The 12,509-nt window shown below is 48.5% G+C and overlaps 1 protein-coding gene across 1 annotated transcript in view; it reads left to right on the forward strand.

The window, feature by feature from the left end:
* Nucleotides 1–683: 683 nt before the first annotated feature.
* The window catches only part of LOC306836325 (adhesion G protein-coupled receptor A1-like), a 23,664-nt gene continuing 11,838 nt past the window's right edge, over nucleotides 684–12,509 (forward strand). The window contains exons 1-2 of the mRNA XM_079363337.1: nucleotides 684–806; nucleotides 9,902–10,025. Of these exons, the coding sequence (XP_079219463.1) occupies nucleotides 757–806; nucleotides 9,902–10,025 (174 nt within the window). The 5' untranslated portion in view covers nucleotides 684–756. The remainder of the gene's footprint in view (nucleotides 807–9,901; nucleotides 10,026–12,509) is intronic.

Here is a 12,509-nt window from a genome sequence, read left to right on the forward strand (position 1 = left end):
AGGATGGAGATAAGGTGCGTTTTATTTAGCAACGCCACAGAGCCTAAAATGGTGACGTCACTCTCAGCTCCAGTCAGAGAGCAGCCGAGGGGGATGTGAAGCGTTCTTTCACTCCAGCTGCTTCTGTGTCTCCACACTGCAGATCGAAAGCTCACAGATAGCACAATAAATCCAAGTATTAAGCAGCCGTGTGTACTTTCAGAGTTTTAATCTGAAGCTGTCACAATATGAGCTGAAGAAGTTCCTCTTGTCGAATAAATTACCAAGCAAATCGTCTGTGATGTTGATAAGGGCTTAATGAGCGTCTGTTAACAATGAGCGTCTTTTAGAGGCACAAAAAGGGATTTAACTTTTTTCATTTTCATGCCTGGCTGCCATCCATTTTTGTTTAGCTTTTATGTCGGCAGACTAGGAAGCTTATGCTATTGTTGCAGTCAGTGGCTCCGGCTAAGAGTGTCATCTAAAAGCCTGAAATGCAAAATGTAAATGCAGTGGAATAATATTCTCTCGACAGGGCGGTTCCTCTTTTATGCTGATTGGAGACATTTCCTTCACGTTCATTTGTATGTTGTTTGCACATCTCGTCAGTGCCTGTGCATATGGAGAGCTCCTGGTCCACCTGCCTCTCGCTCTCTGTCATGACGTCTGATGTGTCTCTCTCTGTCTCTGCCTCCTCAGGATCTGAAGAAGGTGCTGTCTTTCCCCCCGTACCCTGGGGAATTTTTGCACCCGGTCGTGTATGCCTGCACGGCGGTCATGTTGCTCTGCCTCTTCGCCTCCATCATCACGTACATAGTGCACCACAGGTAAGCATGTAGCTCCGCCCTCCTCTCTTGAAGAATGCATTTACAGCCCTTCACAGGATGTCTGGTCTTATAAAGGTTTTTAAGGGTCCAAATGAGGAAACTTACTGAAGGTTTTTGAAATTGCTTCATTTATGGGCATAAAAAAGGCTGCAAGATAAAATCATCCAGATCTGAAGTGTTTGACACATTGAACACTTTTAAAGGGTGAGATGTTTCTTTAACCAATAAAATAAGTCACTTTATTTAAAGCGTCTTTACGCAGTCTTTGGACTTGTTTGAAGCTGTTCTGTTTGACACACCGTACTTACACAGTAAACACATACACTAGATTGTTGAAGCAGCAGTGGACTGAAGGCTCAAATGTCTCATTTTGTCAAAGGACACTGGATGCTTTGATAAGAGCAAGACAAGCACTGGTTCTGGTTCTAATCCAGACCGTGTCTGTGTTTTCAGACCTTTCGAATCATGAACTGATCCTGCAGGAGAAACACTTTCTGTACTTTGATTACAACAAATCACAATGACTTCTAATGGAACAGGTACAATAAGCGTCTTTGATTGGACGAAGGCACTGTCCGTCTTTTTAAGTACATGCTCCATTTGCCTTAGTGTTCAGGCAGAGAAGAGTTAATGAAGATAATTAATGATGTATTACACAGAGCTTGATGGAAAGGTATGAAAAGTCAGAAGTTCATGTTGTTGTGTTTTCTTCTTCTGTGTTTCGTGTGTTGTTGTTGTGTTTTCTTCTTCTGTGTTTCGTGTGTTGTTGTTGTGTTTTCTTCTTCTGTGTTTCGTGAGTTGTTGTTGTGTTTTCTTCTTCTGTGTTTCGTGTGTTGTTGTTGTGTTTTCTTCTTCTGTGTTTCGTGTGTTGTTGTTGTGTTTGGCACTTCCCAGCCACCGTACAGTTGCTTGACAAAAAGGATTTATTTCTCAAGCTGGTTCTTCGGTCTGCACAGACCCTCCAGCTGTGTCATTGGTCCAAAGGCGATGTGGCCTGAATGATCTGGGGGCCAAGGGGACGTGCCATGACATCTTAGGACGAGGACGCTGCAGCTCAGAGACATCACATATTTGTATTGTAACTCTGGAGTTAGCTTGAACTCTGGGGTCCAGATGATTAAAAGAACTTCTTGAAGAAGGATGTTCTCATCTTTATTGTGTAATAGAGAGGGCGCTTAGCCGTGCTGGCCCATTCATACCAGCCGTCCTTGCTCGTCCTTTCCCATCAGCTACATGCAGACACAATCGACTGGAGCGAGTCCACAATCTACTAATTTGTCATCTTGACCAACATGAGGAAGAAAAACGTGGTTGAGATTCATATTTCCTCCTTCCCTCCATGTGTGGAAGGCGCGGATGTAATCTTCCCTTCTTGGTTCAGTTTGTTTTGGAGGCCTCTGTCGCAGATCCAACACTGACGGAGCTCTGAGTCAGAAGCTTTGGGCCGCCGTAAAGCACTGCAGCCTGTGTGACTAAGAGGATGTAAAACACACACACACACACTCACAGGTGTGTACGTAGACGTGTGCTTCAAGCAGTCTGAGCAGAAATATATGCTTCTAATGGATTTCTAAGGGCTTCTCAGGCCACCTTTGTTCCTTTTATGACATAGTGAGATGAGGTTCTTTGACACGCTGGCATCTGTCTCCTCCTTTCAGCTTCACACACGCTGGATGCTTTTCTTACAGCCCGAGGGAGCCTGACTGGCAGATTGTTTCAGCACGTCTATTCATCATCTGTTGTTCCTGTAGATCATCAGTCACTTTATCATGTCCCTGACGTTAATGCGCCATTATTGTAATAGCTCTCCATCCGTTGTAATAGAAAAGAAAAACCTCTCGCAGGTCTCATTTTCACAATCAGTTGTTTTATTGGAAGAATGAAACGGATGTTTGTCTGAGAGAAATCTTGTTATGTTCGTGGTTTCCTGTCCTGATTGGGACTCAAGTGGACGTGATGCAGCGTCCACTGTTTGCCTCCGTCTGTGTCACCTGTGCAGAGACAGGGCGCGTCCTTCTGCAGTCAGACACCGATGAGCCTTACAAACAGCAGCATCACTGATGTCGTCTGGCACTGCAGCATCGACCGCAGACAACGCTGAGAAGCAGTTCCACATGTGCAGGGTAAAAACAAACACAGCTGGATGCTTGTGTGCAGAGTCATTAGCTTTTATTGGAGAAGTAGGTCATTCAAAACGATGAAAAAGACAGAAATCACAATCATCAGAGCGGTGTGAATAATAGTGACCCTTAAAGGCAACTTGTTAACAATGTGATTATTAAGGTCTGAAATTATTGATCACAAACGGCTTTAATGTAGCTCCTTACAGTTGGATTAGCCACGCCCCTAACGATGCACTTATCCTTCATGTGATCAAAGACTGCTCTGGTATATTGGGTACAGACTTCTTTACTGTATGGACTCTAAGATTAGAGTCCATACAGTAAAATAGTTCAACATCGACGTGAACATTTAAATATGGTGTGTTTGGACTTCTGGGGCTTTTGGTGCCGGCCTCAAGTGGACATTTGAGGAACTGCAGTTTTTTGCACGTGATACAGGGCGATGACGCATTAATGACTTCTAGTTAAACTTTTAAAGAAATCAGTGAAGTGGGTGAGAATGAAAGAGCATTTCAACAGTTCATGTGTTTTGGACTTTCAACGATGATGCAAACAGTTTGGTTCTGTTTAGACTGGCTAGCTGAATAAATGTTCATGTTTGGAGTTTCAGTTAGTATCAAGCTCAATGTAAAGGTTATGTAATGTAAGTACACAGCCAACACAACTAACTTACATTACACCAGTGCAGAAGAGCTGACCTTTCATGATAAATGGCTGAAGCTGATAAAGCAGGCGACTTGTTCACATAGAAACGGCCTCATTCATCATGGAGTGCTCTTCAGAACACAAAGACCAGATTAGAGTGAGAACAAGCTCATGTTTAAGATATGAAGCCAGAGCTTTTGTGCTGCATGTGTCAGACTCAGGGGAGGGCTGCAGGTTTTTTTACTTTTACTGTGCTCACATTAACAAACTCCAACACCCCCTCGCCCTCCCCAGCACTAAACACGTCTCTGTTTAGCAACACTCCAGTTGTGTAGCATCACTCGAGTGGGCCGACAGTATCCGAGCCGTGAAGCAGTGGGACTGTGTGTTAAACAGGCAGGATGTGAGGGAGGCTGTTTGAATCTGTCACTTGTTCACGCCAGTTCACTAACACCCACCCACCCACACACACACACACACACACACACACACACACACACACACACACACACACACACACACACACACACACACCCACCCACACACACACACACACACACACACACACACACACACACACACACACACACACACACACACACACACCCACACACACACACACACACACACACACGCATGCACAGATCTATCTGCATGCCATGCCTACTGTTGGTTCTTTTCAAGCCAGGATAGCGTCTGTGAGGCTGACAGAATCAGACAGATCTTGTTACACTCAGTCAGTCTGGTGGATTCAAAGGTCTGGACCCAAACAGAGAATCTGTGTTTGTGGGTGAAATGGTGTTGCATGATGTATGAGCCTTGAGAAGAACACAGTGGTGGGTATCATGTCTTTGAACACAAAATCCTTTGAACCCAACGGGTGCCTTTTTTTGTTAAAATATTCCCATGTTAAATCTCAAATCCTCAGATTTTCTCTATACTGTTGGAATCAGAGGAATTCTTAAATGGTCACGGGGGAAAGAAGACAGTGAGTCCACTTCAAATTCATCTTAAAGGATTTTCTTTTTGCACTTTTCATTGGCAGACAAAATTAATTCATGTTCCCAAATTGTGACTTGCTGTTTAAATGATTTCTGGGGAGAAAAATATACAGTATCATTTTCGTGCACAAATATAATGACTGACCGCTACGAGCTTAGTCAGTAGAGTCCGCCATCTTTCAACTGGAAGGTCAGGGGTTCGATCCCCAGCTCCTGCAGCCACATGTCCAAAGTGTCCTTGGGAGAGAGACTTAAGTTACGGTACTCCCACTGCTGCGTGTGAATGGATGAGTTAATACTGAAGTAGCCTCTACCATCAGTGTGTGAATGTGTATGAATGGATGAGTTAATACTGATGGACTCTGCAGCAGCCTCTACCATCAGTGTGTGAATGTGTATGAATGGATGAGTTCATACTGATGGACTCTGCAGCAGCCTCTACCATCAGTGTGTGAAGAGTTGGCTGGCTCCTGTTTACACCAATGCATGCTGGGAATCTTGATAAAGTCATTGATCCCTGTAAAATGGGAAGTGTGTGTATAGTATTCACCTCGGTTCAGGACGGTTCACCTCGGTTCACCTCGGTTCAGGACGGTTCACCTCGGTTCACCTCAGTTCACCTCAGTTCAGCACGGTTCACCTCGGTTCACCTCAGTTCACCTCAGTTCAGCACGGTTCACCTCGGTTCAGGACGGTTCACCTCGGTTCAGGACGGTTCAGCACGGTTCACCTCGATTCACCTCGGTTCAGCACGGTTCACCTCGGTTCAGCACGGTTCACCTCGGTTCACCTCGGTTCAGCACGGTTCACCTCGGTTCAGGACGGTTCACCTCGGTTCACCTCAGTTCAGCACGGTTCACCTCGGTTCACCTCGGTTCAGGACGGTTCACCTCGGTTCATCTCGATTCAGCACGGTTCACCTCGGTTCAGGACGGTTCACCTCGGTTCAGCACGGTTCACCTCGGTTCAGGACGGTTCACTTCGGTTCACCTCGGTTCATCTCGATTCAGCACGGTTCACCTCGGTTCACCTCAGTTCAGCACGGTTCACCTCGGTTCAGCACGGTTCACCTCGGTTCAGCACGGTTCACCTCGGTTCAGCACGGTTCACCTCGGTTCAGGACGGTTCACCTCGGTTCAGGACGGTTCAGCACGGTTCACCTCGATTCACCTCGGTTCAGCACGGTTCACCTCGGTTCAGCACGGTTCACCTCGGTTCACCTCGGTTCAGCACGGTTCACCTCGGTTCAGGACGGTTCACTTCGGTTCACCTCGGTTCATCTCGATTCAGCACGGTTCACCTCGGTTCACCTCAGTTCAGCACGGTTCACCTCGGTTCAGCACGGTTCACCTCGGTTCAGCACGGTTCACCTCGGTTCAGCACGGTTCACCTCGGTTCAGGACGGTTCAGCACGGTTCACCTCGATTCACCTCGGTTCAGCACGGTTCACCTCGGTTCAGCACGGTTCACCTCGGTTCACCTCGGTTCAGCACGGTTCACCTCGGTTCAGGACGGTTCACCTCGATTCACCTCGGTTCAGCACGGTTCACCTCGGTTCAGCACGGTTCACCTCGGTTCACCTCGGTTCAGCACGGTTCACCTCGGTTCAGCACGGTTCACCTCGGTTCACCTCGGTTCAGCACGGTTCACCTCGATTCACCTCGGTTCACCTCGGTTCAGCACGGTTCACCTCGGTTCACCTCGGTTCAGCACGGTTCACCTCGGTTCAGCACGGTTCACCTCGGTTCACCTCAGTTCAGCACGGTTCACCTCGGTTCACCTCGGTTCAGGACGGTTCACCTCGGTTCAGGACGGTTCACCTCGGTTCATCTCGATTCAGCACGGTTCACCTCGGTTCAGGACGGTTCACCTCGGTTCACCTCGGTTCAGCACGGTTCACCTCGGTTCAGGACGGTTCACTTCGGTTCACCTCGGTTCATCTCGATTCAGCACGGTTCACCTCGGTTCACCTCAGTTCAGCACGGTTCACCTCGGTTCAGCACGGTTCACCTCGGTTCAGGACGGTTCACCTCAGTTCAGGACGGTTCACCTCGGTTCAGGACGGTTCACCTCGGTTCAGCACGGTTCACCTCGGTTCAGCACGGTTCACCTCGGTTCAGGACGGTTCACTTCGGTTCACCTCGGTTCATCTCGATTCAGCGCGGTTCACCTCGGTCCAGGACGGTTCACCTCGGTTCAGGACGGTTCACCTCAGTTCAGGACGGTTCACCTCGGTTCAGCACGGTTCACCTCGGTTCAGGACGGTTCACTTCGGTTCACCTCGGTTCATCTCGATTCAGCACGGTTCACCTCGGTTCACCTCAGTTCAGCACGGTTCACCTCGGTTCAGCACGGTTCACCTCGGTTCACCTCAGTTCAGCACGGTTCACCTCGGTTCAGCACGGTTCACTTCGGTTCACCTCGGTTCATCTCGATTCAGCACGGTTCACCTCGGTTCAGGACGGTTCACTTCGGTTCACCTCGGTTCATCTCGATTCAGCACGGTTCACCTCGGTTCACCTCAGTTCAGCACGGTTCACCTCGGTTCAGCACGGTTCACCTCGGTTCACCTCAGTTCAGCACGGTTCACCTCGGTTCAGCACGGTTCACCTCGGTTCAGCACGGTTCACCTCGGTTCAGCACGGTTCACCTCGGTTCAGGACGGTTCACCTCAGTTCAGGACGGTTCACCTCGGTTCAGGACGGTTCACCTCAGTTCAGGACGGTTCACCTCGGTTCAGCACGGTTCACCTCGGTTCAGGACGGTTCACTTCGGTTCACCTCGGTTCATCTCGATTCAGGACGGTTCACCTCAGTTCAGGACGGTTCACCTCGGTTCAGGACGGTTCACCTCAGTTCAGGACGGTTCACCTCGGTTCAGCACGGTTCACCTCGGTTCAGCACGGTTCACCTCGGTTCAGGACGGTTCACTTCGGTTCACCTCGGTTCATCTCGATTCAGCACGGTTCACCTCGGTTCACCTCAGTTCAGGACGGTTCACCTCGGTTCAGCACGGTTCACCTCGGTTCAGCACGGTTCACCTCGGTTCAGCACGGTTCACCTCGGTTCAGCACGGTTCACCTCGGTTCAGGACGGTTCACCTCGGTTCAGCACGGTTCACCTCGGTTCAGGACGGTTCACCTCGGTTCAGGACGGTACCCGTTGATGGGACTAAAATAAGGGTTCCTGTGTCCCATTCTGCTTGAACGTTGAACTTGATCAATAGTGGGCTATTGACACGGCTAACACTCCACTTACTTAACAAGGATACGACTGGCTGTGGCATGTTCAGGGTTTAACATACTGATCTGTATATATGTAAATAACACAGCAGTGTCATGATAATAAGCATGAACGCTCCTCTGTATGTGTCTGTAACAGCTTCCTGTGCTTTATGAGCCTGTGAGCTGTTTGGAACGTGTCCCCCACCTATGAAACTAGCCATTGTATAATGTGTCATATTATACCGGCCATGGCTTTATTGTCCTGTAGGCTGTGGGTGCAGAGTGAGAGAGCAAGATGAGGGGACAGTTGTTCCCCCCTCCCACCCTCAGGGATGTGTGTTTGTGTGTGTGTGTGTGTGTGTGTGTGTGTGTGTGTGGGGGGGGGGGGGGGGGGGGGGGGGGTTGCCAGGTTAATGTACTTGACCCAATGAAAGCCCAAAGCTGAGCCTATGAAAACCCCCTTCCAGGGAGGCCAGGAGCCGGCCTGATTTATGGCCTCTTTGTTGGATGGAGTTCAGCACTCAGGCTGCAGTGGAGGTATCCACAGCAGCAGCTTTAACTCCCCGCTCACACACACACACACACACACACACACACACACACACACACACACACACACAGAGCGGTGGAGCCCGGCCCCAGACACGCCTCACAGCTCACTGCTGAGCCACCGCTCATCTACAGTTGGCTCACGTGCAGCTGGGGCTCCGCTCCTCCATTTTGGGGAGTGGAGATCTCCAGCTCTGGGTTATATAATCCCACATGGTGACAGGGACTGTATCCATGAAAGGCAGGGAGCCGACAGTGGAACAGTGTCTGCTAACATGTTGGTATAGTCAGACGTATTGAGCCCAGATTCAAACAGCTGGATGGAGACAGTGATGTGGGTTAAGTGCCCTGCCCACGGCGGTGAACTTCCCCTCCCCCGCCTCTTCTTATACATCCCATAATGGAGATGAGTGCATCGTTTTTACATTGTGAGAACTTCAATTGGTGCAGCCAACTGGAAACAATCTCTTTTTATTTCATCATCAACCCAGCAGAGCGATCCCTATTTGCGTTCATATATCCCAGCATGTACTGTACGCGTGAGTGGAAGTGTGTGAAAGAGTGTGTGAGGATGTAGGACACACTGCTCTCCAAGAACCCCGAGTAACTCTGAGCCTGCAGGCCCATCAATATCAATCACATTTCTACAGTTTGTTGGAAGTGTTACACTTCCTCTTCGCCTCCTTAGTGTTCAGTGTCTTTAAACTGCTTCTCTTTTTTCAACTTTATTAATAACTTCTGATAGTTCAATGTACTTATTTAAACCAGGTGTATGTCGAACTCCCTTCATAGTGCACTGTGGTCGAGGCGGCTGCCGTGACAGACTAAATATTCACTGTTGCCGTGGAAACGAAGGGTGTTAGCTTAAAGGTCGCTACATAAGGAAGCGTGAGCTGGCGTTTGTGCAGCTGGGGGTAAAAACGTCACGGATACATCATCGGTAAAGACATCTTTACTCAACACAGAGCGTGTTTTCATCGGGAGGTGGGCGGAACCAGAGAGAACTCCCATGATTCCTCGCTAGCCTCGACGCCATCTTTTTTTTCTGTGGTATTGAAGGAGAGTCCTCTGGCAGCTGGATCCTCATACTGTCTTTAACGAGCAGCTTGCCTTGTCGTTAGTCTGACATGTCGTGTAGCTTTAAGAGGTGCTCTAGTCGTTTATTAAAGATGTTTCTCTTTCACAGAGCATGGTGATAATACAGTATGATCATGTTTCATGTATTTACATCTCAGAATAAGTTCCAGGTTTCACTTGGAGCCCTTCATGGAAACAGATTCATTTGGCTGATTGGACCATGTATGAGCTTGCTTTTAAAAGGAGTCTAATGTTTAGTGGACTTTGACATGTTCTGTCGTTGATGTCTGTTCAGGCTGGTCAGACTCCTGGGGGGGAGTTCACTGCTTGTTAATCTCTATGGCACTAAAGGGTAATCCCTACTGACCGTGTGAAAGTCCTGTTTCTACCAAAAATGATGTAAGTGATGGAACTTGTTCAGTTTGGTTCATCCCTGCTAATTCTCTCTACTTTGTTGTGTTTTGTTTTTTTTCGCAGCGCGATCCGGATCAGTCGGAAAGGATGGCACATGCTCCTCAACTTCTGCTTCCACACGGCTCTGACCTTTGCTGTGTTTGCCGGCGGCATCAATCGAATCAAATACCCCATCATCTGTCAGGCAGTAAGTGCATTCCCTTCTCATTCATCCCACGCTCCAAGCCTTTCACAAAATGACTTCTGAATGTCCACTCAGTGTTGGAGACGAGGCTCTGAGTGCAGTATATGGTTGTAACGTAGCTTTTAGTGTTTGTCATGCTTCAGCTGCATGTGTGACCCTCTCACTCTGGTCTACTCATGAGCCACAATGATTAAGGCTCCTGGCGTTCTCTCTGTGTGTTTGCCTATAGTCTAGAAGGTTTAGATCTTATAAGCACGCTGAGACGTTGTGTGGTCTCCAAATGCCTTTGATTGGCTGATCAATCAAAATGGGCCGAACACAGATTGATCATTCCACTGCTCTTCTTTTTTGTGATATGCACCAACATGAAAACTATTTGTGTTCACACGTTCATCTTACCCGTCGACGTCGGAAGGTTTTAAGTGAAAGCAAAATAACTTCAGTTAGAGAGAGAGAGTGGAGGGATGGCATGGCCTCCCCTCCTGCCTCTCTACAGGGGGCGCTGACCACGAGATCACCAGCGCCCCCATTTAAAGGAGTCTTTCAGCAAAGTATAGTGATGATAGTATACCATGAGGAATACTCGACCTTCAGTCTGCAAAATATAAACAGATGAAAACATGGCCGCCTCTGTGGATCATCTGACAATCTGATGACACAAAATGTACCTCTGTGTACAGTGATGGATGAAGGAGGGCCAGTCTCCATTGTGTGACGCTGCAGTTGGACTTCCCGACCCTCAGTGTGGTCACATGGGTGGCGCCTCCATCTCTGCAGCCCACAGTAACGAATGACTTCTAGAGACTTGAGGAGGGACGTGGAGATTTGGGATGTCAGAGCAGATTTAGAAACGGGTCAGAGGAAGGCTTTCTTGCCCGCTGGTACCTCACTATTTTTAGGTTTCAGTGAGAACGGAGCTGAAACAGAAGGGAAGGCTTTGCACCTGTAAAATAAAAAACAAGGTTCCTGTCATATCAATCATGCTGATAAGCGGACTTCTGTTATTTTTAAACCTATGCCATATTATCATCCTGAAGGCTCATTGTTATTTCCATCAGGATCTGAGGATGACTGCTTCTGACAAGCGTCCTGCTCATGCATGGCTTTCTTTAAGCCCCCGAACTCCACAGAAACAGGACAGGATCTTTGAGGATCTGCTGGACTAAACATGTCTCAAACAGCTCGTTTGTGTTCTGATGGATCTGATGTTACCGTTCACAACAAACTGACCAACAAATCAAGGCTTACACAAGTACAAAGACTGTTCCATCGAAAGCATCTCTGTGATTATAAAGGTCCATCTCAGTCCTGTAACAATCTGAGCCTGTCACTAACATTTCATGCACATAGACACACACATGAGCTCCAGTGTTATGTAGCTGAGGTCTGTGTCAGAAAGACGATCAGATGGAGACATGTTGTTGTCCAGGGACTCTGATGCCAGCACTTAGTCCATAAACACTCGGACCCTTCATGAGTTTGTCTCCTTGGTGTGATGTTTGAAGCATCTCTGACCGTGACAGTCGAGCTGAGGAATAACCTCCCGCAGCGCTTTGAGTGCGAGGCCTTTGATAGGTGCTCATCCGGACCGCAGTGTCAGGTGGCAGCTTGTGACGGGATCACAGCAGTCAGAGATGACGGCTCTTTTTTTTCCCATTTGGATGGAAGTACCAACCCTCTGATCAGGTTCATCCTGTGCACATCGAAGTGTGCTCGGGGTGTTTGTCCCTCAGGGTGGCTCAGCCGGTGGAGTCGTTGTCTTTGGATTAGAAGGTCTGGAGTTTGATTCTGCAGCCGACCTGTCCTTGGGCAAGACACTGAAGCGCTCCGGCTGCTGCATGTCAGTGTGTGAATGTGTATGGTCACTTTACATAGCAACCTTTTGTCATGGGTTGTGATTGGGACGCTAACACAGCTGGAGTTTTTAGTTGTTCATTAAGTAAGGAGGTAAGATCATAAGACACAGAGTGAATGATTCCTGCAGTGTCAGCTCTGCTTCCTGAGGCCTTTGTTTGCTCTCCTCTTGCTCTTTCACTTATTTAGCATTTATTCATCTATCCCATTGGATCCCTGCAGCCAATGAACGCTCCTCCTTTAACCAATCACTGCTAACGGGGCGACTCTCTGCAGATTTGGGCCGGAGCCCAGACGCTGCTGTGCTGCTCCTGTGGGAGAAAGTCCGGCCCAACACACTGTTTGGGATAATTACAGCGCTGCTCGAGGAGATGCACACACACATTTAAATGTACATACACACTGCTGAGCGCTCTGTTCTCCCCCCAATCATCCCACCCCCGCTATACACACACACACACACACACACACACACACACACACACACACACACACTCCTCCCAGGGGGACACATAAGTACATGCTCTCCCTCCGACAGAAGGAACTTCAAGGAGCTTTGAAACTCGCTCTGGCAGCTCTCGCAGAACTTCAAGCACACCTCCCCCCCCCCTCCCCCCCCCCCCCCCACCACCA

This window comes from Symphodus melops, assembly GCF_947650265.1.
Source record: "Symphodus melops genome assembly, chromosome: 15".
Classification (NCBI taxonomy): Eukaryota; Metazoa; Chordata; class Actinopteri; order Labriformes; family Labridae; genus Symphodus; species Symphodus melops.